We start from the raw sequence: 26,906 nt of genomic DNA on the forward strand, positions 1-26,906 counted from the left end.
CAAAATGTTTTTAAAAAGACAGAATATATGGTACTGTAAACAAAAAGAAAAAAAAATATTTATTACAATATTAATGGTGTGCAATGTGCAATTAAATTTTGAAGGAGAAAAACTTGTCTGAGTTGCACATGAAGAACAATCATCAACTCTCTTCATGAAATGTATGCTTACCGTTCACACTTAACATGCGATGCAATTTGTGTCAACAATACAGGAAGTTGAGGGTAGCAGCGAAAAGGAAGCTACAACCCAGCTTCCTTCAAAAGAGAAACATAGGCAACTTAAAGTGTTCAGCTGTGTGCTCTTCTAAAAAAACCAAGACTGCGAAGTAGATGGATTCTTGAAGAATTACCAGAAGGTAACATCAATTTATCATGGTACTTTCCTAGCGTCACAAGTTTTAGGGGGCTCTGTCATTTGCATTTGGAAATGCAAAGGTTTACATGTAAATTATGTAGTTTTATACTTAGTCATGTAATTTAGTTTTAGTTATTAGTGGAATGTGTTTTCACATTGTTTACTTGCCATCTGAGTAGACTGTTGGTCTCGCACACATTTTGGTATTTTTGTGATAATGTCATGACAGAATCTTTATCCATCTGTCCAATAATATGTGCATTTACATATAAAGTTTTTTTTTTTCACTGTTGGATTTAGATGATTACAATAGTGGAAAAGGTGTTTCATCATTACTCAATTGTTTTCCATTTAGGTTGAGATGCATCATAAGTTATATATTGTTACTGAAACTGCCTAAAACGGTAAAATGATGCACATGCTGAATGGAAGGAAAATGTCATTAATGACTACTGTAGTTGTAGAGTATAGTGGCATGATGGCGAATGAACAGAATGAGGACAAATGTGTTGTTTTTGAAACAATTGTTATATTGAAAATATAACTCTTGACCTTATATTTATCTAGTATCTACTTATATCTAGCGTGTTAGGGTGCTTTGAGAGCACATGCGTGACATTTGTTATGAGTCATGCATATGACGCATCACTAATGCGCTCTGGTTTCCTTTTTAATCATGTTGTTATAAAAGTGTTCAAGATGTTTAGAAATGACTTATCCCCATTGTTTGTCTCATTAAATCAACATATGAACAGCTATGTCAGGTAAAAGATCCAAGAAGAACCAGAGACTTGGTTCATCTCGACGAGGTCCTAAAGGTCTTAACAGAAATATTGAGAAAGATGATGATGAAGATGATGGGTTTCAGCAGATTGCAGAGAGTGGTGATGGGCAAAAGGAATTTCACACCATCACTGATTACCATTCAGCCCAGTTTGATCTTCCACCAAGCTCAAGTATTGATCAACAAACATCTGTGTTAGAATGTCCTCCAAATGCAAGGAGTCTAAAGGATTCGCTCATGGAGACTGAACTGCCAGAACGGAAAAGAAAAATGGGATCAACTCGCAAGAGTGCTGGTGGGTTTAAAGTTGAGAGGAAACTTGAGGTGAGGACCACAGAAGATTTAGATGAATATTTAACCCAATCAAACACATCAGCCTCTGAAGAACAACATCCATCTCTCACAGAAGACGAGCAATCAAGGTCATCAAGTTTTTCTTCTAATTTATCCCTTCAAACTGAAAGTTCTGGGTTGGGAGGGGAGCCTCGAGCAACTCTTATGGTTGTGGTTTCAGAAAATGAAGAAAAAGATGCAATAGACCATCAAGAAGTAACCTCTCATTCATATGAGGTAGTTAGTGATACGCCTATAGACAAGGCAATGGGGGGATCTGTCTATTCTGGTGCTGCTACAGTAGCTGAAAGTGATTTGTTGCGGGAGGATTCAGTCATGTTTAATGAACTAAAGACATTGAGTCGCCAAGAAGCCCAGTTAGCCAGCACCTCTGGCCAAAAAAGAAAGATGGGATCAACCCGTAGGCCTCTCGGAGGGAAAAACAGTGAAAATATAGGTTTGCAAGAACATTCGAGAAGCATGACAGGGAATGAAAGGAAAGCAGAAGTCATAGACGAAGCAAAGTACAGCATGTCAGAAGAGATGGTGCAAACGTGGGATGATGTGGCAAGAGACGATCCATCGTCCCACACAGAATCATCTTTGGTTTCAAATCAGTCTCTATTGGCTGAGAGAGCTGAGCTGAACGAGCCTGATGTTTCGGCTGGAACTGAAACTATGAACCAATCAGTTGCTTTTCCCCTTGTTGATCCAGAAAAGTCCCTACCTGAAACATCTAGCCACCATGGTACTCCATTACTCAACAAGGGGTTGGATTTTAAATTTGGTTCAAACACTGAGGATTTTGATGTTTCAAACAAAGTTTTGGAAGCAGGAAGTAATTTAAGTGATGACAATCAACATGTGCCTGACACAAGAAATGATACAAACACATCTCACAACTGTAGAGATGTAAACACAGTAGAAGGCAAGGATGAGGTTCCAAAGCAGAAAGAGGAACCACCTAGAAAGAATAAAACGAGTAGTTTCTCACCAAGACAGGATGCACAATTAGAGGAACTTGTGTTAAATTGTGAGAAATCTCCTTCACTAAGCCAAAATAATAACTTTGATCATTCTACTGTTCAACTTATAGAGGGAGGAAATAGCAGTTTTGATGCGTCTAATATTAGCCATGCTAAACCCACAACAACCAACTCACCACATGAGATGAGTGATGCTGTTAAAGAAAGCCAAGAGATGTATGTGGAAATGAAACATGAAAATAATGTTTGTGAAGTTGCTTCAATGACATGTGATACCCTGCCTGATTTAGAGTGTGATGAAGATGAAAGAGGATGCGAAACGGACAATGGATTTGAAATCACGGTCCAGGATGATGCAAGAGATCACATAACACAAATAATAATGGAAGTAAGAAATAATAAAGACGACGGAGGAAAGAACACTGAGACAATTTTGATTTCAAATCAGGAACCGTGTGAAGTTTTAACTGAAAAAGAGGAGTTACATAGAGAACAAGAATATTCATCAACTATATCTCGAACACAAAGTGATCCACCACAAGATAATGCTGGGAAGATGCTAGAAAATAAGGAGGTTCGAGAAGATAAAAAAGAGACTGAGACTACTGTAATTAATGATGTGACCTCAAAGTCAGAGGAAATGCTTAGTTTTGAAGACTCAGCAACAGAGACAGGATCTCATGAAAACCAACAACAGTTTATGCAATCTCGTGATAAAGAAGGCTATGATTTAAGTGAAAGTAGGTATGAGGAAATTGAAAAGCAAGTGATATTTTTCAGTGCAGAATCAGAGAATGCCGCTTTTGATAAAAGTGTTGGAAGAAGTGAAGAGACAGAAGGAATTGAGGGGATGGATGCAGCAGTCCTGATATTAGATGTGGAAAAACCTCTAACCAATGTTAACACAGTGTTTAATAATAGCGAATCAGATTCACAAACAGAAAATCCAGAGCAAAACAAAGTATTAACAGAAGAGCAACATTATGCTTCCCCTGATATAAACCTGGAAGCATTTCAAATACCAGATAGCATTTCTACTGTGATTGATTCTAGTGTAATTTTGCAAGTAGCTATGGGTTCAGAAGAGACAGACACTGTTAATGAAGAAAGTGATATCAGCCCTGTCATTTCTGAAGATTCTCAAGATTCTTACAAGCTTACAACATTTCATTCAGAGAACCAGGAAAATGAAGGAGATACTGATATAGTGCCAGTAGGGGGAGACACAGACTTAGAAATTCAAACACAGAACAAAACGTTTTACTCATCAACCAGTGAAGCTGTAGGAACAGAAGAGAAAGTTAGAGAATTTGAGGTTAATGGAGAGACAGTAACAGTGAAGAGTAACAGGACTACCGAATCAGATTTTCTTCAAACCTCTTCTGAAGCACTGAAAGTATCCGAAAATCCTGAGAATGAGGTTTCAAGTGACATCAACATAATACCTGAAGATACTCACAGAGAGGAGGTACATACAAAATCAAGTCCAGTTGTTTATAAGAGAAAAATGGGCTCAACTCGAAGACCTCTCAAAGGCAATAAAGGACAAAGAAAGGGAATGAAATATCATGATGAAAATGAGACACTTGACAGTGAAGCTACGATGAATGTAGAGAAAGAAACATTCAGTTTGGAGGATGAACCCAGTCCAGATAAATCTACATCACAAAGCTCAAAAGATGGAGCTGAAGAAAAGCAGATGGAAATATGTGAGAAGAATGATATTGGTCCTGTTGAAGAATCTGAATCTGCTCTCATACAGTCATCATTTAGTTCAGATTCAGTGTCTGATGAATCCACTGCAGCAACTATCTCTCACATCACAGAATCACAAACCCTCACAAAAATGAATGAAGAGTCCCAGGAAAATACAGGAGACGCTGAAAGAGTGCCAGCAGAGGGAGACGCAGAATCACACTCAGAAATTCAAACAGAAATCAAACCGACAGACTTAACAACATCTGAAGCAAAAAGAACTGAAGAAAACATCCGTCATGCTACTGTTTTAGTTGAAGAAGTTGAGTTTATTGTAGATACAGTTACAGTGGAGAGTAATACATCTGATCTGCTTCAAAATGATACTGGCACTGTTGTAAATCTGGAAACATTGAAAGTATATGAAAATATTGAGAATGTTTATTTTGTGACTGATACTGGTCTTCTTGTGCAAGATGATGTCACAGAACAGTCAGGAGAGACAAACACAATTCCTGATCAAAGTGACAACAACATCATTTCTGAAGATACTCACAGAGAGGAGGCACACTCGAAATCTAGTCCAATTGTTCACAAGCGAAAAATGGGCTCAACTCGAAGACCTCTCAAGGGGAATAAAGAACAAAGAAAGGGAATAAAATATCATGATGAAAATGAGACACTTGACAGTGAAGCTACGATGAATGTAGAGAAAGAAACATTCAGTTTGGAGGATAAACCCAGTCCAGATAAATCTACATTACAAAGCTCAAAAGATGGAGCTGAAGAAAAGGAGATGGAAGTATGTGAGAAGAATGATGCTGGTCCTGTTGAAGAATCTGAATCTGCTCTCATACAGTCATCAATTAGTTTAGATTTAGTGTCTGATGAATCCAGGGCAGCAACTATCTCTCACATCACAGAACAAACCCTCACAAAAATGAATGAAGAGTCCCAGGAAAATGCTGGAGACGCTGAAAGAGTGCCAGCAGAGGGAGACGCAGAATCACACTCAGAAATCAAACCGACAGACTTAACATCTGAAGCAGAAAGAACAGAAGAAAACATCCGTCATGCTACTGTTTTAGTTGAAGAAGTTGAGTTTATTGTAGATACAGTTACAGTGGAGAGTAACATGACTGAGTCTGATCTGCTTAAAAATGAGACTGTCACTGTTGTAAATCTGGAAACATTGAAAGTATCTGAAAATATTGAGAATGTTTATTCTGTGACTGATACTGGTCTTCTTGTGCAAGATGATGCCACAGAAGAGTCAGGAGAGACAAACACAATTCCTGATCAAAGTGACAACAACATCATTCCTGAAGATACTCACAGAGAGGAGGCACACTCGAAATCCAGTCCAATTGTTCACAAGCGAAAAATGGGCTCAACTCGAAGACCTCTCAAGGGGAATAAAGAACAAAGAAAGGGAATTAAATATCATGATGAAAATGAGACACTTGACAGTGAAGCTACAATGAATGTAGAGAAAGAAACATTCAGTTTGGAGGATGAACCCAGTCCAGATAAATCTACATCACAAAGCTCAAAAGATCGAGCTGAAGAAAAGCAGATGGAAATATGTGAGAAGAATGATGTTGGTCCTGTTGAAGGATCTGAATCTGCTCTCATACAGTCATCATTTAGTTTAGATTTAGTGTCTGATGAATCCACTGCAGCAACTATCTCTCACATCACAGAATCACAAACCCTCACAAAAATGAATGAAGAGTCCCAGGAAAATACTGGAGACGCTGAAAGAGTGCCAGCAGAGGGAGACGCAGAATCACACTCAGAAATTCAAATAGAAAACAAAACCATTGACTTAACATCTGAAGCAGAAAGAACAGAAGAAGAAAACATATGTGAAGCTACTGTTTTAGTTGAAGAAGTTGAAGTTATTGGAGATACAGTTACAGTGGATAATGACATGACTACTGAGTCTGATTTTCATCAAAATGCCTCTTCCCCTGATGCACATGAAGAAGACTTGAAAGTATATGAAAATGTTGAGAATAAAGTTTCAGGAGAAACAGACACAATTCCTGATAAAAGTGACATCAACATCATTCCTGAAGATACTCACAGAGAGGAGGCACACTCAAAACCGAGTCAAATTGTTCACAACCGAAAAATGGGCTCAACTCGAAGACCTCTCAGAGGAGATACAGGCCAAAGAACAAGAAAAGAATATCATGATGAAAATGAGACACTTAACAGTGAAAGTATGATCAATGTAGAGAAAGAAACTTTCAGTTTGGAGGATAAACCCAGTCCAGATAAATCTACATCACAAAGTTCAAAAGATGGAGCTGAAGAAAAGGAGATGGAAATATGTGAGAAGAATAATGTTGGTCCTGTTGAAGAATCTGAATCTGCTCTCATACAGTCATCATTTAGTTCAGATTCAGTGTCTGATGAATCCACTACAGCAACTATCTCTCACATCACAGAACAAACCCTCACAAAAATGAATGAAGAGTCCCAGGAAAATACAGGAGACGCTGAAAGAGTGCCAGCAGAGGGAGACGCAGAATCACACTCAGAAATTCAAACAGAAATCAAACCGACAGACTTAACAACATCTGAAGCAGAAAGAACAGAAGAAAACATCCGTCATGCTACTGTTTTAGTTGAAGAAGTTGAAGTTATTGTAGATACAGTTACAGTGGAGAGTAACATGACTGAGTCTGATCTGCTTCAAAATGAGACTGTCACTGTTGTAAATCTGGAAACATTGAAAGTATCTGAAAATATTGAGAATGTTTCTTCTGTGACTGATACTGGTCTTCTTGTGCAAGATGATGCCACAGAAGAGTCAGGAGAGACAAACACAATTCCTGATCAAAGTGACAACAACATCATTCCTGAAGATACTCACAGAGAGGAGGCACACTCGAAATCCACTCCAATTGTTCACAAGCGAAAAATGGGCTCAACTCGAAGACCTCTCAAGGGGAATAAAGGACAAAGAAAGGGAATGAAATATCATGATGAAAATGAGACACTTGACAGTGAAGCTACGATGAATGTAGAGAAAGAAACAGTCAGTTTGGAGGATGAACCAGATAAATCTACATCACAAAGCTCAAAAGATGGAGCTGAAGAAATTGAGATGGAAATATGTGAGAAGAATGATGTTGGTCCTGTTGAAGGATCTGAATCTGCTCTCATACAGTCATCATTTAGTTTAGATTTAGTGTCTGATGAATCCACTGCAGTAACTACCTCTCACATCACAGAATCACAAACCCTCACAAAAATGATTGAAGAGTCCCAGGAAAATACTGGAGACGCTGAAAGAGTGCCAGCAGAGGGAGACGCAGAATCGCACTCAGAAATTCAAATAGAAAACAAAACCATTGACTTAACATCTGAAGCAGAAAGAACAGAAGAAAACATCTGTGAAGCTACTGTTTTAGTTGAAGAAGTTGAAGTTATTGGAGATACAGTTACAGGGGATAATGACATGACTACTGAGTCTGATTTTCATCAAAATGCCTCTTCCCCTGATGCACATGTAGAAGACTTGAAAGTATATGAAAATGTTGAGAATAAAGTTTCAGGAGAAACAGACACAATTCCTGATAAAAGTGACATTAACATCATTCCTGAAGATACTCACAGAGAGGAGGCACACTCAAAACCGAGTCCAATTGTTCACAAGCGAAAAATGGGCTCAACTCGAAGACCTCTCAGAGGAGATACAGGCCAAAGAACAAGAAAAGAATATCATGATGAAAATGAGACACTTAACAGTGAAAGTATGACCAATGTAGAGAAAGAAATTTTCAGTTTGGAGGATGAACCCAGTCCAGATAAATCTTCATCACAAAGTTCAAAAGATGGAGCTGAAGAAAAGGAGATGGAAATATGTGAGAAGAATAATGTTGGTCCTGTTGAAGAATCTGAATCTGCTCTCATACAGTCATCATTTAGTTCAGATTCAGTGTCTGATGAATCCACTGCAGCAACTATCTCTCACATCACAGAACAAACCCTCACAAAAATTAATGAAGAGTCCCAGGAAAATACAGGAGACGCTGAAAGAGTGCCAGCAGAGGGAGACGCAGAATCACACTCAGAAATTCAAACAGAAATCAAACCGACAGACTTAACAACATCTGAAGCAGAAAGAACAGAAGAAAACATTCGTCATGCTACTGTTTTAGTTGAAGAAGTTGAAGTTATTGTAGATACAGTTACAGTGGAGAGTAACATGACTGAGTCTGATCTGCTTAAAAATGAGACTGTCACTGTTGTAAATCTGGAAACATTGAAAGTATCTGAAAATATTGAGAATGTTTCTTCTGTGACTGATACTGGTCTTCTTGTGCAAGATGATGCCACAGAAGAGTCAGGAGAGACAAACACAATTCCTGATCAAAGTGACAACAACATAATTCCTGAAGATACTCACAGAGAGGAGGCACACTCGAAATCCAGTCCAATTGTTCACAAGCGAAAAATGGGCTCAACTCGAAGACCTCTCAAGGGGAATAAAGAACAAAGAAAGGGAATGAAATATCATGATGAAAATGAGACACTTGACAGTGAAGCTACGATGAATGTAGAGAAAGAAACATTCAGTTTGGAGGATGAACCCAGTCCAGATAAATCTACATCACAAAGCTCAAAAGATGGAGCTGAAGAAATTGAGATGGAAATATGTGAGAAGAATGATGTTGGGCCTGTTGAAGGATCTGAATCTGCTCTCATACAGTCATCATTTAGTTTAGATTTAGTGTCTGATGAATCCACTGCAGTAACTATCTCTCACATCACAGAACAAACCCTCACAAAAATGATTGAAGAGTCCCAGGAAAATACTGGAGACGCTGAAAGAGTGCCAGCAGAGGGAGACGCAGAATCACACTCAGAAATTCAAATAGAAAACAAAACCATTGACTTAACATATGAAGCAGAAAGAACAGAAGAAAACATCTGTGAAGCTACTGTTTTAGTTGAAGAAGTTGAAGTTATTGGAGATACAGTTACAATGGATAATGACATGACTACTGAGTCTGATTTTCATCAAAATGCCTCTTCCCCTGATGCACATGTAGAAGACTTGAAAGTATATGAAAATGTTGAGAATAAAGTTTCAGGAGAAACAAACACAATTCCTGATCAAAGAGACATCAACATCATTCCTGAAGATACTCACAGAGAGGAGGCACTCTCAAAACCGAGTCCAATTGTTCACAAGCGAAAAATGGGCTCAACTCGAAGACCTCTCAGAGGAGATACAGGCCAAAGAACAAGAAAAGAATATCATGATGAAAATGAGACACTTAACAGTGAAAGTATGACCAATGTAGAGAAAGAAACTTTCAGTTTGGAGGATAAACCCAGTCCAGATAAATCTTCATCACAAAGTTCAAAAGATGGAGCTGAAGAAAAGGAGATGGAAATATGTGAGAAGAATAATGTTAGTCCTGTTGAAGAATCTGAATCTGCTCTCATACAGTCATCATTTAGTTCAGATTCAGTGTCTGATGAATCCACTGCAGCAACTATCTCTCACATCACAGAATCACAAACCCTCACAAAAATGAATGAAGAGTCCCAGGAAAATACTGGAGATGCTGAAAGAGTGCCAGCAGAGGGAGACGCAGAATCACACTCAGAAATTCAAATAGAAATCAAACCGACAGACTTAACAACATCTGAAGCAGAAAGAACAGAAGAAAACATTCGTCATGCTACTGTTTTAGTTGAAGAAGTTGAGTTTATTGTAGATACAGTTACAGTGGAGAGTAACATGACTGAGTCTGATCTGCTTAAAAATGAGACTGTCACTGTTGTAAATCTGGAAACATTGAAAGTATCTGAAAATATTGAGAATGTTTCTTCTGTGACTGATACTGGTCTTCTTGTGCAAGATGATGTCACGGAAGAGTCAGGAGAGACAAACACAATTCCTGATCAAAGTGACAACAACATCATTCCTGAAGATACTCACAGAGAGGAGGCACACTCGAAATCCAGTCCAATTGTTCACAAGCGAAAAATGGGCTCAACTCGAAGACCTCTCAAGGGGAATAAAGAACAAAGAAGGGGAATAAAATATCATGATGAAAATGAGACACTTGACAGTGAAGCTACAATGAATGTAGAGAAAGAAACATTCAGTTTGGAGGATGAACCCAGTCCAGATAAATCTACATCACAAAGTTCAAAAGATGGAGCTGAAGAAAAGGAGATGGAAATATGTGAGAAGAATGATGCTGGTCCTGTTGAAGGATCTGAATCTGCTCTCATACAGTCATCATTTAGTTTAGATTTAGTGTCTGATGAATCCACTGCAGTAACTACCTCTCACATCACAGAATCACAAACCCTCACAAAAATGATTGAAGAGTCCCAGGAAAATACTGGAGACGCTGAAAGAGTGCCAGCAGAGGGAGACGCAGAATCGCACTCAGAAATTCAAATAGAAAACAAAACCATTGACTTAACATATGAAGCAGAAAGAACAGAAGAAAACATCTGTGAAGCTACTGTTTTAGTTGAAGAAGTTGAAGTTATTGGAGATACAGTTACAGGGGATAATGACATGACTACTGAGTCTGATTTTCATCAAAATGCCTCTTCCCCTGATGCACATGTAGAAGACTTGAAAGTATATGAAAATGTTGAGAATAAAGTTTCAGGAGAAACAGACACAATTCCTGATAAAAGTGACATCAACATCATTCCTGAAGATACTCACAGAGAGGAGGCACACTCAAAACCGAGTCCAATTGTTCACAAGCGAAAAATGGGCTCAACTCGAAGACCTCTCAGAGGAGATACAGGCCAAAGAACAAGAAAAGAATATCATGATGAAAATGAGACACTTAACAGTGAAAGTATGACCAATGTAGAGAAAGAAACTTTCAGTTTGGAGGATGAACCCAGTCCAGATAAATCTTCATCACAAAGTTCAAAAGATGGAGCTGAAGAAAAGGAGATGGAAATATGTGAGAAGAATAATGTTGGTCCTGTTGAAGAATCTGAATCTGCTCTCATACAGTCATCATTTAGTTCAGATTCAGTGTCTGATGAATCCACTGCAGCAACTATCTCTCACATCACAGAACAAACCCTCACAAAAATTAATGAAGAGTCCCAGGAAAATACAGGAGACGCTGAAAGAGTGCCAGCAGAGGGAGACGCAGAATCACACTCAGAAATTCAAACAGAAATCAAACCGACAGACTTAACAACATCTGAAGCAGAAAGAACAGAAGAAAACATTCGTCATGCTACTGTTTTAGTTGAAGAAGTTGAAGTTATTGTAGATACAGTTACAGTGGAGAGTAACATGACTGAGTCTGATCTGCTTAAAAATGAGACTGTCACTGTTGTAAATCTGGAAACATTGAAAGTATCTGAAAATATTGAGAATGTTTCTTCTGTGACTGATACTGGTCTTCTTGTGCAAGATGATGCCACAGAAGAGTCAGGAGAGACAAACACAATTCCTGATCAAAGTGACAACAACATCATTCCTGAAGATACTCACAGAGAGGAGGCACACTCGAAATCCAGTCCAATTGTTCACAAGCGAAAAATGGGCTCAACTCGAAGACCTCTCAAGGGGAATAAAGAACAAAGAAAGGGAATGAAATATCATGATGAAAATGAGACACTTGACAGTGAAGCTACGATGAATGTAGAGAAAGAAACATTCAGTTTGGAGGATGAACCCAGTCCAGATAAATCTACATCACAAAGCTCAAAAGATGGAGCTGAAGAAATTGAGATGGAAATATGTGAGAAGAATGATGTTGGGCCTGTTGAAGGATCTGAATCTGCTCTCATACAGTCATCATTTAGTTTAGATTTAGTGTCTGATGAATCCACTGCAGCAACTATCTCTCACATCACAGAACAAACCCTCACAAAAATGATTGAAGAGTCCCAGGAAAATACTGGAGATGCTGAAAGAGTGCCAGCAGAGGGAGACGCAGAATCACACTCAGAAATTCAAATAGAAAACAAAACCATTGACTTAACATATGAAGCAGAAAGAACAGAAGAAAACATCTGTGAAGCTACTGTTTTAGTTAAAGAAGTTGAAGTTATTGGAGATACAGTTACAATGGATAATGACATGACTACTGAGTCTGATTTTCATCAAAATGCCTCTTCCCCAGATGCACATGTAGAAGACTTGAAAGTACATGAAAATGTTGAGAATAAAGTTTCAGGAGAAACAGACACAATTCCTGATAAAAGTGACATCAACATCATTCCTGAAGATACTCACAGAGAGGAGGCACTCTCAAAACCGAGTCCAATTGTTCACAACCGAAAAATGGGCTCAACTCGAAGACCTCTCAGAGGAGATACAGGCCAAAGAACAAGAAAAGAATATCATGATGAAAATGAGACACTTAACAGTGAAAATATGATCAATGTAGAGAAAGAAACATTCAGTTTGGAGGATAATACTGATACTGGTCTTCCTGTGCAAGATGATGTCACAGAAGAGTCAGGAGAGACAAACACAATTCCTGATCAAAGTGACAACAACATCATTCCTGAAGATACTCACAGAGAGGAGGCATACTCGAAATCCAGTCCAATTGTTCACAAGCGAAAAATGGGCTCAACTCGAAGACCTCTCAAGGGGAATAAAGGACAAAGAAAGGGAATAAAATATCATGATGAAAATGAGACACTTGACAGTGAAGCTACAATGAATGTAGAGAAAGAAACATTCAGTTTGGAGGATGAACCCAGTCCAGATAAATCTACATCACAAAGTTCAAAAGATGGAGCTGAAGAAAAGGAGATGGAAATATGTGAGAAGAATGATGCTGGTCCTGTTGAAGGATCTGAATCTGCTCTCATACAGTCATCATTTAGTTCAGATTCCGTGTCTGATGAATCCACTGCAGTAACTACCTCTCACATCACAGAATCACAAACCCTCACAAAAATTAATGAACAGTATGCTGAAAGAGTGAAATATGAAAATGTTGAGAATAAAGTTTCAGGAGAAACAAAAACAATTACTGAGCCAAGTGACATCAACCTCATTCCTGAAGACTCTCACAGAGACGAGGTACACGCAAAATTTAGTCCAGTTGTTCACAAGCGAAAAATGGGCTCAACTCGTAGACCTCTCGGGAACAAAGGACAAAAGAAAGTGATAGTAGAAGTGTCAGGAGAAGAAGACACGGAAACACTCTCAGAAATTCAAGACCAGGATAATGTGGTGGATCACAATGTGACACAAGATATTTTGAATATAAGAGATGAGGAGAGAATGACCACAAAGCTTGAGGATATGTCATTGCAGCTATGTGATGATTTAAAGCAAGAGCAAAGACCAGATGTATCTCAAACACAAACTGGTCCCGCACAGGATGATACTGGTTCACATTTAGATGTCCCAGAGAGAACTGCAGATTTTGTTAGGGACAGCCTTACAAGTCATTCTGATCTTGTCTTGTCTGATGCCCTGCTTATGGAGGAAACTCAAATTCATGTGTTATCTGAGGATGTTGTCAATGGTGACACTTGTGTACCTCCAACAGAGGTAGTTGAAATGCATTCAGTCTCCAACAGATCTTTGCAGAAGAGAAAAATGGGATCAACTCGGAAGAGAGGGAAGGGGATGGTAAATGAAGAGGAGGTTGAAGAAGAGAAAGAGGGAGAAGCTGAAAATACAACAACTGATGATGGTGGTACAAAGTCTGAGGATAAATTAACTCTTGAAGAATCCATTATAGGATCTCTTGTACATCAGCAAGCATTTGGTTCATCTGCTGGTAAAGAAAGCCATGGCATTAAGGATGTTGCTAGTGAATCAGACGTGCAGACAGAAAACTCAGAACAAAATTATCAAAATCAAGCTGCTGAGGTTGTTTCAGACCTTCCTTTGGGAGATGTTGAGACATACTCAGTTCCTGAACAAAGTGAAATCACAAGCATCATTCCTGAAGAGTCTCACAGAAAAGATGTACAATTAAACTCGATTCCAGCGGTTCAAAAACGAAAAATGGGGTCAACACGTAAAACACTCAGAGGGAACAAAGGGAAAAAAAGAGAAGCAGAATCCCAAAAAATGGATGCAGAGAGTAAAGGAATGGCAAAGGAGCAGGATATAGACCCACATTTAGCAGTCAGTGAGGGAGAAAATGAATGTAAACTGGAGGAACAAAACTTCCCTGTTGAATTTTCTCATCAAGCAGCTATTTCAAACATGTTTACTGAATCAGAAGATGGAGTGAAAGAAGTTTCTCTCAATATCCATGACTCATCTGAGGTGAGTGAGGAAAAGGGAATGGAGAATACTGTAAATGACAGTAATAGTCTGAATGAGGCAATCAATCTCTATGGGGGGGCAACGGACAAATTTGTCTTGACAGTCAGTTGCGAAGATATTCATCAGACCACGTCTGCAGATTTCCTAGATCAGCATGTTCATGGAGGATCAGAGCCTGAACAAACTGAAACCATGTGCCAAGTTTTTCCAACGCAAGTACTAAAAAACATTCAAGATGATGTTGTTCATGAAAACAGCTCTCAAAAAATACCCTCCACCCAAGAAAAGAGACGAAAGATTGGCTCCACTCGGAGAAATCCTCGAGTAATGCATGGGAAAAACATGGGTGACCAGGATGATACTCTTGGTATGGCAATGGATAGAGAAACTAAAAAAGCAGAGGATGATTTGGATGATATGCCTTTAGCATCAAACATTAGTCAGCCCAAGGAAATGTCCTCAGAAGCTGTCAGTAATATAGATCTTGAATCAGAAATGTTAGTTTGTGCAACTGATTTAAAAGGAGGTGAAAATGATGATCAGATCAATTCTGACTCCAGTAGAACAACTGGGCCTGAAACAGAAAATACTGAAAATCAGTTAGTAAGTGTTGATGTTACCAAACATCTACAGCCAGAGACTGTTCCAGTTGGGGAAAAAAGGAAGATGGGCTCGACTCGGAAAAATGTCAGAGAAGGAAGAATACGGGGGAAGAGAGATGTATATGAGGACACGGAGACTGCAGAAAGACATCTGCAGATGTCTCAGGACTCTGAAATGAACCTAGTAGGAAAAGCTGTAGGAGAACAAACAATTCACGATCACTCTAATCAGTCAGAGGATTCACTTCTTAGTGAGATAGAGAGAGCTTTAAATGAGACTTCTCAAAGTTCATCGAATTATGAATTGATCGTCAATGAGCCAAACTCAGATGACTTGGTGAATACTTCTCATCTCAATAAGCCAGAAAACTCAGACATCAAATCTCTTCAGCCGAAACCATCACAGAGCTCCAAAACTCACAGTGAACCCAACTCACCAGAAAGACGAAAAAGAAAAATGGGTTCAACTCGCAAGAATCCCAAACAGCAGATCAAAGCAGAAAGGGAGAATGAAGACAAAGAGGATGGGGAGATAGAAGAGAACTTAGAGGCAAATAAGCAAGAAATGAAGAACCTTGAAATAGTTGAGACGTCTGTAGTGCATAATATCCCTGAAAATAAACTGAATAAAGAGTATCTTGATGTCCCCAGTGGACATACAAGTAGCAGTCAGCTAGAAGAAAGCAGTAACCCTATTGTCCAAGAAAGGACGTCGCCTTCAACTAAACGGAAGTTTGGGTCCAGACGCACTAATAAGGGCAAACAAGGCTTTGGTAGGCTGGACGCTTCTGATAGTAAGAGCGAATTAGGAGATGAGGTCGAGGACAATCTGCACAATGATGACTTAACGGTATGTTAAACTTAATTCAATGTCCGTAGATTTTGTACTTCAATCTTTTATGGAAATTGTATTTGTTTTAAAACACTAATAAATGTCCGTTTTGTTAAGGTTTGTGATCCGCATCTCAGCTTACAACCAGAGAATCAGCCAATTTTCCAACCGATCTCTGAGCAGAGAAACATGGAAGCCAGGTATGACAGAGAGCTGTATAAGAGTTCATCCCAAATCTATTTTGTATATAAAACATTTTTCACTTTCTTTTGTTCTAGAAATGAAGAAGCTGTTTCAAAAGGCACTGGCGCTGGTCTTGTTTCTTTGGACCAAATCATAAAACATGATAGAAGCACTGGAACTAGGCAGACATTAAATATAAAGAACAGGAGTGAGCAAAGTCATAAAACATTGTCCTGCAAATGAATACTTGTAGTTTAATATCTAATACTCATGTCCACTAACTCTGTCATATAATTTCAGATAGTGACTTACAGTTTAACGTGGTCATGGTGGGAAACAGCTGTGTGGGGAAGACTTCCTTCATAAGACGCTTCCATGAAGGGCAGTTCACTCAGGATTACCGTTCCACTATTGGTGAGTGTTGTGATGGAGGGGAGGGATTATTGATTACTGAAGTAAAAAAAGTTGCTGCCTTAACTTAAGTACAATCAACTTGAACTTAAATTATAATAAACTGACTTAAAAATGAGTTGAAAATTGCTTAACTTATTTTGATGAGTTAAAGCAAAGTAAAAACATTTGTTGTCATAACTTATTGATCATACAATTATTTTTTATTAATTGTTATTATTAAATTGATATTATTTAGTTACTAAATAAAACATACTATTTCTAAAATGAAAAAAATCCACAAATCCACAATTTATTATTATAAATGATAAATGTATAAATTCATAAAAGAGAATAACTTAAAGTTATTTAGTTAAAAACAAAAAAACTTGCATATATCACATTAATAATGTGTTGCACGCAGGTGTTGATACCTGTATACAGACTGTTGAGCTGCCTGACAGAGCTGTTAAACTGCAGATATGGGACACAGCAGGTCAAGAGAGGTAAGACATCAGAACAAACAAAACATGACGAAAAAAGAGGTTTGGTGGTGTGTGATTTAACCCCCAAAAATCTTTGTAAGGTTTCACAGCATCACCACACAAGTGTTCCACAAGGCTGATGGGGTTCTGCTCATGTATGATATCACATGTTCAGAGAGTTTTATTTCTGTACGAGATTGGATCTCTCAAGCTCGGGTAGATATTGTTTTCATTCCTTAAATTTCCTTTTAGTCAAAACATAAGACCTTATATTTTCTAGGCTATATCTCTGTTTTCTTTCCCTTGTATTGTGACAATGTCACACAGGAAAGGGCTCCTGATAATGCCATCATGATATTGCTCGGAAACAAGAACGATTCTGTTGAGCGTAAAGTCCAGATTCAGGAAGGGGTGGATCTGGCCAAAGTAAGAGTTCATTGTGACTTCAACAGTACTGTCTAGTTGTTTTGCATAAATCTATTTCTACTACATCTGTAAACTTTTAATAAAGGTTTGTTGTATTTTTCCCTTCATTAGGAGTATAATATACATTTCATGGAGTGCAGTGCGGCAACTGGGGATAATGTGTCAGAATCCATGAGGACTCTTGCAGAGTAAGACTCAAAACAAATAAAACCTATTACACGAATTAGTACTCGTTTAATATGTGTGTGTTTTCTATCCATGTATAATGACTAATTTCTCATTGTTACTAGGTTGTTAATGCAGCGCAAGAAACAAAAAGAGGAACACACAACATTAAGAAGAGAACCACCACCGAAGAAATCTGGTTGCTGTTAAAAACACTCTCCCACACACAGAGATGCACTATGATTCAAAAGTTGTAGTCAGTACATTAAAAAAAAAAAAGAAAATAAATTAATACTTTTATGCAACAAAGATCCTCAAAAAAATGTATCGCAACTTTCACAGGCATTTTAATAAGAACAACCATTTTCCACCTTGATAATTGAGAAATGTTTATTGAGCACCAAATCAGCATATTAGAATGATTTCTGAAGGATCATGTGACACTGAAGACTGGAGTAATGATGCTGAAAATTCAGCTTTGCCATCACAGGAATTATTTACACTTTCAAAATATATATTAAAATCTTATTGACCCCAAACTTTTGAAGGTAGTGTACTACAAACACTTCACAAAAAGCAAAGGCAAAATATAAGCTGCTTATATATATCGATGTTTAAGGGAAATATAATTTCAGTGTTTTATAAATTTGGACTTTAATTTTTATATCACATATATTAATGTAACTATAAATGTATTTAATGTCTGTTAAATGTAAGTGCTGAGTGCTGAGTGGAGGTGAAAATGAATACATACAAATAAAAAACTTTTTATAAATGATGAAAAATCTCTGTAACTTAATTTATTGAATTATTAGCTAGCACAGACTAAATCATTGAGGTATAACTAGTCAGCCTTCAAAACAAGACGCTAATTTAAATAACTTAAACTCACAAAAAGCAATATTTTTGGCAAGTCGTCTCATTTTTGCTATCATAATGTCAAAATGTATAGATTCTTTCTTTGTAAAGGAAACATCTGAAATAGTAGTCAAAAGAGTTGCTTGTCGATCTTCATATCTGAAATATAAGCGATAAATATTATTGTAAACATACACATTCACTCATGACACAAACAACTTAGTGCTTTGGATCACGGACAAACAGGATGCCTATAATAAGTAGAGAGAGGAAGAGGGCAAAAACGATGAAGAAAATCTGAGCCGCCCATTGACTGTGCGCCACCCCTGTCACCGCTCTGGAGCGTTCAGAGGGAATCATGTTGGTCAGGTTCAGCATGTAGCCCAAAGTCCAACCAACATCTGTGTCTGCTACCTGTAACCATCATAAGGTCATGTGAGTACAAATCCCCACATCACACTGATAAGACAGGCTTTATGTCAGGGGTGCCATATAAAGGGCGATTCCTCGAAGAGTTTTTCTTATACTGCTGGAGCAGAGGTCGTCTGGTATATTGATTGAGACACATGACATCTGTTTATGAGCTACTGTCATTGTGCTTTTGAGCAATTAAGATTACATTATAGTCCCATATGATTTATGAATCACTGAACAGCTGCATTGCAATACAGGAAGACTAATAATTTACATTGATGAAACTGTATTCCTTACCTGTTTCTCAAAAGAGATTTGATCCCAGGTGTTATTGAACTTGTATCCTTTCAGTAGAATAGTCATAATATAATGAGCTGAAGCGCAATACTCTCTCAGATATTTCGCTTTAATGGCTGGATTTTCAGCAGTAAGCTGCAGAGAGGAATAACGGTCCATGAATTTTATGATCAGCATTATCAAATATACTATTTAATCATGTGATCACTTCGCGGTTACTATAAAATGTAGGATTACAATGTATTGTGATAGTATCTGTGGACTCACAGTGGTCCAGTTTTTGTTGCAGTGAGTCTCAATAGTGGAAAGAACCCGTGTCAGTGGAGCTTTTGGGGCGAGACCAAGGAAGTCAAAGGTGTAGAAGTATGCTGAAAAAGCCTGCGATGGACATTAAACAGTTATTTTAAGACATGAAAAACACGAATTAAAGCACCAACAACAAAAAGGAGGATAATTCGATTCACTGAAAAGAGTAACTTATAAGCTACTTCTTTATTTGTTCATTTAGAAACCACTTTAATGGACTAAGTTCAGTGAAGGATTCATCAGAGTGAACAGAGCTGGGAAGATTACTTACAAATTGTAGTCGGTTACTGGTTAGTAACATAATCAATTACATTACACATATAATTGGACTACTTTTGGATTACTTGTAGATTACTTTTGACCTAACTTACATTACATCTTACATTACGTCAGGGTTTCCCAGATTGGAGTTTGTGATGGAAATGCAAGGGGTTTGTATACGTTTAATGAAAAGCTATTAATTATATCATAAAATTCAAATGAATTTAAAAATAAAAACAATGAAACACTTACTAAAAAATATTTTGGTTACACTTTATTTTAAGGTGTTTGTGTTACAGTGTAATAATTATATATTTAAGTACTGAGTAATATTAATTAACTTGTACTTCCACTTAACTTGTACTTAATGTACTTACTATAGGGTTAGGATTAGAGTGTCGTTTGGGGTTTGTTGCATGTAATTATGCACAATTTATAGCAATTCCTACTGTAACTACATGTAACGTGTAACAAGGACACTGTAAAATAAAGTGTTACCGAAATATTTGTTTTGTTTACCTGCATGTCATGTGACCATTAACCAACATCAGAGAACCGTGAGCTTAATTGTATTATTGTCGTTATTAAGATTTTTATTTTATTATTGACCTTACTTATTAACTTACTTCAAGTATATATATTAGGTAAAAAAAAGGTTCAGTTGACAAAAAAATTCGGGGAATCCCTGGTTTGCATTTAATTATGAAATGACGATTATTTGTACATTTGAATGTGTTTGACTGTGGTTTGCCTTCCAAAGACATGTATATAGGTGGTTAAATGACTCACTGAGTGATAATTCAAATAATAATCAATGTGTTCGCAAGGAGCTGATTAGATATGCAATGCTGCAATGTTCTGCATTTAGCAGAACACACTTGTTGTTGAAATGATTATTGTAAATCCAGTGATCAAATGCGTCTCAGATTTCAGTGATATAGGCACATGACTAATGGCTGGTCTGTGTGTGCAATTCCACAAACTTGGAAAACCCTCTGAACGTATAAGCAGTAGCCTCTTTTAGAAAGGAAATTTTAAAATAGCCGGGAGAATCAGACTCATAAATAATTTACTGCCATTGTGAGAATAACATGTAATCAAGCAATCAATAAAAAAGTAACTATAGTCTGATTATGAGGCTATATTTTAAACTGTAATATAATCTAATTACAAGTACTTCATTTTTGGAACTGATTACGTCATCCAGATTACATGTAATAAATTACTAGCGACTGTTCATTAAAGGGCACCTATTATGGAATTTAGAAATTTACCTTTCATGTAGTGTGTAACATAGATCTAAGTGAACAAAAACATCCTGCAAAGTTTGAAATATGAAAGTGCACCGTATATAAAGTTATTGTCTTTCAAAAGTAAGAGTCGACTCTGAGTCATTTTTATGAATCGTTAGAAGACCGAAGCTTTTTCTCTGACTAGATGACGTCAACTTGTCAAGTTAATTTGAATACGATACGCCCACTTATTGCGCTCCAAGGCCAGGGAAAATATCATGGCGACAAGACGCTGTGTTCTGAAGTGCGGCTCAAAAGCCAACTTTTTTCATCTGCCCAATTGGAGCATTTGAAGACTAAGTGGCTACAATTTATATATACAACTATACCACAGAAGTATAGTCCGAGCCTTGTGCTTTGTTCGCGCCATTTTGAAGACGATTGCTTTACCAGCTTAAATGCAATCAAACTTGGATTCGCGAGTCGGCTGATATTGAAGGAAGATTCAGTTCCAAGTGTATTTGCATCAGCTTCCTCCTCCGTATCACAACCTGTAAGTGTTATTAATAATTGTTGCTTTTATGTCTTATGTAGCATGCTTAATTATTTTGTTTGTTGTGTAAGCACCGTTTAGCTTCTAGGTCTTCAATGACAATTGTATTGAGATATGTGAAGTGTTTGTCGTTGTTTTCGGAGTTGTCTTAAAGAATAGAGTAATACCTCGTACTAGTAACGTAACTGCATTTTTTTGTAAAAATTTTTTTGTAAAAACGTTATGTTTATGCATCGGGCTAACGCAAACAAAGACTGATTGTGCTTTTACAATATGAACTCTGGGCTATGCTCGCTAACATTAAATTCTTTATCTTATTTTTTGTTTTTGTTTTACTACAAAATAAAGCAGTGGACTATAATCATTATTATAACAAAATTGAATTGATAAAAGCATCATTGTACTCCGTGTTAAAAATAAGAATAAGAAGCTGCGAATAAGAAGCTGGATTCAGCCTCGTGTAAACACTGCTGGGTCATCTGACCAATCAACGCAGATTAGCGTCGCGCAAAGGAGGGGTTTGAAAAACGAGTCGTTGAACGATTCATTTGGGAGTCGGTGAGCAAATCAGGTAAAAATAAATGCATATTATACGACAACAAAAGTGTTTTTTGTCATTGCATGCATGTAAAACTGTTGTTGGGGACTCCCTAAACAACATTAGGAACATTTTAAATGTCATAATAGGTGCCCTTTAAAAGAACCGGCTCAATCGTTCAGGATTTAGACCGCATTCGTCACCCTGCATGTTTTTGATTAACCAAAAAGTAATTTGTAATTTAATCTGATAAACTGGTTGCATTGAAGCCAATGTTGTTTTTGTGTGCAGGGCAACTCGTTTCTTGACATTATTTAGAGATACACATCATATTTAAGACGGCAGATTTAAAACTCAGGTCAGATATTATTTCCTTTGCTGTGGCAGGAAACACAACACTGCTAAATAGACTTAATCAAATATTGTATAACTTTTTGTGTTTTTGCATGTCCATGTAAGGTAATGTAAAATACATTAAATGTAAAATAAGTTGTGTTTTGTGTTATTCTATATCTTCCCACAGTAATTGTGTTTTCATTTCCTTCCTAACTTAAATATAATGCTATATTAATGAAGTTGATTTGATAAGGAAAGCAACACTCACAAAGAATTCGCCATTGACAGGAGGTTGATAGGCACCATTGAAACCACAGTCTGGTGATAAGGCACAGTCGGTGAGGTTAACAATATTCTCCATTAGAGAAAGACAGAGGGATGAATTTCCCGTTCCTGAGAAAGTGACTGTAGCCGTGGGGTTAAAATTGTCTGGTTTGACCACACAAGGGGAGTTGTAAAGCTCAGCCAAAGTAACACTGACGTTATTTCCTTTGTGGTAGCAAGGGTGACTGATAATAGATGTTGGTACAGCAGTCTGGATGAAGCAAAAACACCATATCATACATTTAATGTATCCATAATTTAAGACACTTTATTTCTAAACCTACATAACAGCGCTAAAACTGGTATGGTACAGATACGTGAAGCCTTTAAAAACCAACCTTGTGAAGGTATGCCTGAAGTTTCTTCAAAGCCTGGTCCTTGCCGTAGCACAAGTAGCTGTATGTGTACAACTCATACTTGTACCCATAGAGCTGGAGATTAAAAGCTGAATCTGGGAATTTCACTGGGTCTTTTGGGGTGAATGAGATCTGTGTTGATGCACCACCAAGATCTAGAGCTCCGAGGATCTTTCCTGCTTTAGGGTGGATCCAAAGGCCCTCAAAAGTGTGCTGCAAGGAAAACAATGAAGAGGTACTGGATGTTCTAACAAAAGAGAAGTAATTAAGAGTCATTAAAATAATTTCTATTGTTTATTGATTGGTTTGATTCAGTGTTGGCAAAACAACTTATGTTAGAATGAATATAGTATCGCAACTTCCATTGTACCAATGTTCAGTGGCCTTTAGAACCAATGGAAAATAAAAAATATACGAGATGATAAGGAAATATCTAGTTTAAAGTTATTGATGTTGCATTGATGTTGGTTGTTCAAATTGATTTTTAATTAATGAACTATTGTTCTAAACACATATATAAGTGTACAAATTTGAATCTTTTTCATAAATATTAAATGACTAAATCCTGTGTGTGTGTGCGTGCATGCATGCATGTGTGTGTGTGGTCCTGGTAAACCCTACATTATGGGGACAAAATGTCCCCCAAAATATGGCAATTTCAGAAATCCTTGTCGGGACATTTTTTGGTCCCCATGAAGAAAACAGCTTATAAATCGGACTTGTATATATAAAGTGATGTTTTTTGAAAATGTAAAAAGGCTGAACGTTTTTCATCAGACCTGGAAAGCCATCAGTCACCTTGATAAAGCTCTCCAAGAGGTAGTTGATGGTGATCCAGCCATAAGCCCCCTCCTCCATGCCAGAGAGTATTCTGGACCCTCGGAAATCAAATTGATAACTTTGGATTGTTTTGGTGACTTCTACGAGAATGCTGTCTGCTAGACTTTGGTTCTGTAATCTGTGAAAACGATAACACTGATCATTTATGCAAATATAAATTAATATTTTCATTTTCATTATTTTAATTTTTATGATAAATCAACCAGATGTTGATCAGTCGATTCACTTCAGAAGCCGCATGCCAGCAGTGGCACCAAGGTACACAGGTGTAGTCTTCCGCTGTCCTTCTGGTATTACTGCTTTGGCAATATCCAAGCATTTCTTAAGACTTTCTCCGGCTGCCGGAGGGTTCTCGACATAGCTTGATATGCCATCACCTATTAAAAAAAGAAATTAAATACATGTACTTGAACTTGCAGCATAACAGAACAAAAAGCTGTCTAAGTTTCCAGTGCTGTCCTCACCATCCACATCACAGCTCTGTTTCTGAGAGACTATTCCAGTGTTGTTCTCTTTGTTCCCCAGCCACTGGTACAGGAAGAGGGCCGTGTGAGTGGAGCCGGCATCAAACACAATCCCATACTGAGGAAGTCAGACAAAGAGTTCCATAAATTTGGGCAAATCTTGATTTATTGGGTGTGATTACTTTCCTGAGAGAAGCAAACACATCCTGAGAGAAAACGTTTGACAATAGCTATATCATATTCATGTTATTCCACAGGATTATTAAAACAGTGCTTCACTATTAGTTTGTAGTGAGAAATTAGAATTTATTTGCTTATTCGTTGTGCTTGTGGTCTTAAAAGACATGCTATGCCTTTTTCATTTTGTTACCTTGGATTGTTTTAAGAAACAGACTATTCATGCAAAATTTACTAAATTAACTGATTTTTAAAATTATAGCACATTATAGTAATTTTGGTAACACTTTACAATAAGGTTGCATGTTTGTTAACATTAGTTATCATGAACAAATAATGAACAATATTTCAACAGCTTTAGCCTAATGAATTTCAAATATACTTGTATATTAACATTTCAACTTGGGCTATGTTATCTTGTATAGCTGAAAAGTGTTATTTTGATGTTTGTGTTTTTAGAAGGTTTTGTACATCTTTTTGTTGGTCCTAGTTTTACGATAATGTTCAATTTAATCAACAACAAAATTTTTTTTAAATATTTTGTTTGTTTTAAATGAGTCAAAATAGGGGTTAAATGTGTGTCCATAAAATCTAAATTCTACTAATGAATATCTTAACCAGTATGTTTTAAATAAAATATAAATACAATGTGTTCATTTAAATGGTGCATGTGTTCACAGGGATGTCATGTCCCGATCCCATTTCTCTTCTTTCTCCCTCCACTTTCCTGTCTCTTGTTTGTCATCTACAAAAAGGGTCATGAATATTTTTTTAAAGCAGAGAAAAGTGGAGCATGAAAAGGGACTTTTAAAATATTTCAAAAGCATTGAACTGTAGGAATGACCAGAGAAGTCATGCTTACAAATATCCTCAGTCCCCAACAACACATATATAATAATAGTATCCGATAAAGCAAATACTGACATCCGTTTCAGGTGATCTACATTAAATAATCCACAGGCATTGTCAGCAGACATGAAAAATAACTTGGTAGGACTCTGGTGAATGCCTCGACTTACTCCCAATCTATTCAAAATCTATACAAAACCACATCGTAACTGACAGTTGAGCGTGTTTGCTTTGCACCTGTGTTGAGTATGGCTGATCCAAAGTCTGATGATTAGCAAGAGAGAGAACCAAAGCGATGATGGTTGTACAAGCTACGGCTGCCATTGCAGCACCCAATATTATAGCTTTCATCTGAAATCCCATATCTGCAATCTGTCCAGAAACAAAACAAATAAGCACTACAGGTACGACAAGTTCATCCACAAAAAAAGTTCATTTCATGACATGCCACAGTGAAATAGTCAAATCCTGGTTAAGACACATTAATTTATCATAGCTTTGTTTATCTTTCACATGCCCATTCAAGTACAAGTGTACAAGTTTAAGAGAGTGAATGATTAACCAGATCTTCCACTGATCTTTGTTATTTTAAAGCTGATTGGCAGGTCGAGACATATAACATAACAGATCAGAGAAAAAGCAAGTGTCTTACCCTTTTTCCTCTCCTTTACCAGTTGAACTTTCTTTATGAACACACGTATGAGACGTGCAAAATAACGGTGTACAATGTTGATACCTCCAGACCTTTACTCCAGCATGGGCCTATGAGAACTGACGTTATACTCGCACTTCCCCGGTATATCTTCAGCTCATTACACACACACATAACACACTCACTAACTTTTCCTCTTTCACACACACAGTTAGGTGCTACACACACACTTCCTGGATAACAAGCTCAATGCTTAATTGGACCACATATCTTCTCTTATTTTTTATGTATTAATGTCAAAAGTTGAATTGAAGTTTGTTTTAAAGAATTTGACAGGACGTCCTGGAAAAGAATTTGACAGGAACTGATAAACAACTTTATCTGAATAAAACCGATACCATGCGCTAATCTCATCCAATAACAGCTGTTACTTAATAACTAATCTCTCTGTGACTCTGCTGTGTTAACGTCCTTGGTTTAACATTGTAGCACAACACAAATTTACACAGATGGCAATTTGTAGCAAAAGTTGTGTTAACGTTGTCAGAATTAAACCTCCTTCACAATGTTATGAAATCTTATTAACCTACACTAAAAAGTATTTAGTCTTTAAAAAAATTGGCTGAAAACAGAAAAGCACCCATTAAAAAAAGGTTTAATGGGGTTCTATAGGCTTATATGTCATTTAGGTTCTTGACTCAATTTTAAATAATGCGCAAAAAAAAGTCTAGGACAAATGTCTTAAATTGCATGATATACTTTCATATTTAATGGGTTATTTCTAAATTTAATGTTGTGAAAAAATATGTTTACAAGCTGTTTAATTAAAGTTTTTTTTTAAATTAATTAAATCCATAAAATGATCTCATGATGGGAACCCCTAAAATGTTCTATAAATTAAGCACCTGACAGAACCCTTTAATGTTCTATATTGAGCTTTTTCT

The 26,906-nt window shown here is 37.1% G+C and overlaps 2 protein-coding genes across 3 annotated transcripts; one reads left to right on the top strand and one right to left on the bottom strand.

The window, feature by feature from the left end:
* Positions 1–261: 261 nt before the first annotated feature.
* Positions 262–17,789, top strand: rab44 (RAB44, member RAS oncogene family). Its single transcript, XM_079627805.1, has 10 exons — positions 262–358; positions 1,113–15,874; positions 15,974–16,056; positions 16,135–16,247; positions 16,340–16,453; positions 16,854–16,935; positions 17,016–17,130; positions 17,242–17,340; positions 17,452–17,528; positions 17,631–17,789. The coding sequence occupies exons 2-10, from the start codon at positions 1,115–1,117 to the stop codon at positions 17,713–17,715; spliced, it is 15,528 nt and encodes a 5,175-aa protein (XP_079483931.1). The 5' UTR covers positions 262–358; positions 1,113–1,114; the 3' UTR covers positions 17,716–17,789.
* An 83-nt stretch (positions 17,790–17,872) lies between these two features.
* On the bottom strand, positions 17,873–26,100 carry entpd8 (ectonucleoside triphosphate diphosphohydrolase 8). Of its 2 annotated transcripts, none has more exons than XM_079627856.1 (10): positions 25,963–26,100; positions 25,548–25,682; positions 24,285–24,348; positions 24,047–24,197; positions 23,779–23,938; positions 22,963–23,193; positions 22,569–22,835; positions 19,342–19,452; positions 19,075–19,209; positions 17,873–18,777 (listed from the first exon to the last, which is right to left on the bottom strand). In XM_079627856.1, exons 2-10 carry the CDS (start codon positions 25,671–25,673, stop codon positions 18,583–18,585), a joined length of 1,440 nt encoding a protein of 479 aa, XP_079483982.1. In that variant the 5' UTR covers positions 25,674–25,682; positions 25,963–26,100; the 3' UTR covers positions 17,873–18,582. The 2 variants fall into 2 exon arrangements, with proteins under 2 accessions (XP_079483982.1, XP_079483981.1); XM_079627855.1 differs by having other exon boundaries at positions 24,285–24,402.
* Between the last annotated feature and the right edge of the window lie 806 nt (positions 26,101–26,906).

Source organism: Phoxinus phoxinus (assembly GCF_949152265.1).
Source record: "Phoxinus phoxinus genome assembly, chromosome: 11".
Taxonomy (NCBI): domain Eukaryota; kingdom Metazoa; phylum Chordata; class Actinopteri; order Cypriniformes; family Leuciscidae; genus Phoxinus; species Phoxinus phoxinus.

Excerpts from the sequence above, each read along its gene's own strand:
- rab44 (XM_079627805.1), top strand. The coding sequence starts at position 1,115 with ATGTCAGGTAAAAGATCCAAGAAGAACCAGAGACTTGGTTCATCTCGA. Across the intron at positions 17,131-17,241 it reads ATTGGATCTCTCAAGCTCGG|GAAAGGGCTCCTGATAATGC; the intron begins GTAGATATTGTT and ends AATGTCACACAG. Across the intron at positions 17,529-17,630 it reads TCCATGAGGACTCTTGCAGA|GTTGTTAATGCAGCGCAAGA; the intron begins GTAAGACTCAAA and ends CATTGTTACTAG.
- entpd8 (XM_079627855.1), bottom strand. The coding sequence starts at position 25,673 with ATGGGATTTCAGATGAAAGCTATAATATTGGGTGCTGCAATGGCAGCC. Across the intron at positions 19,453-22,568 it reads CTGTCAATGGCGAATTCTTT|GCTTTTTCAGCATACTTCTA; the intron begins GTGAGTGTTGCT and ends TGTCCATCGCAG. Across the intron at positions 19,210-19,341 it reads GCAACAAAAACTGGACCACT|CTTACTGCTGAAAATCCAGC; the intron begins GTGAGTCCACAG and ends TCCTCTCTGCAG.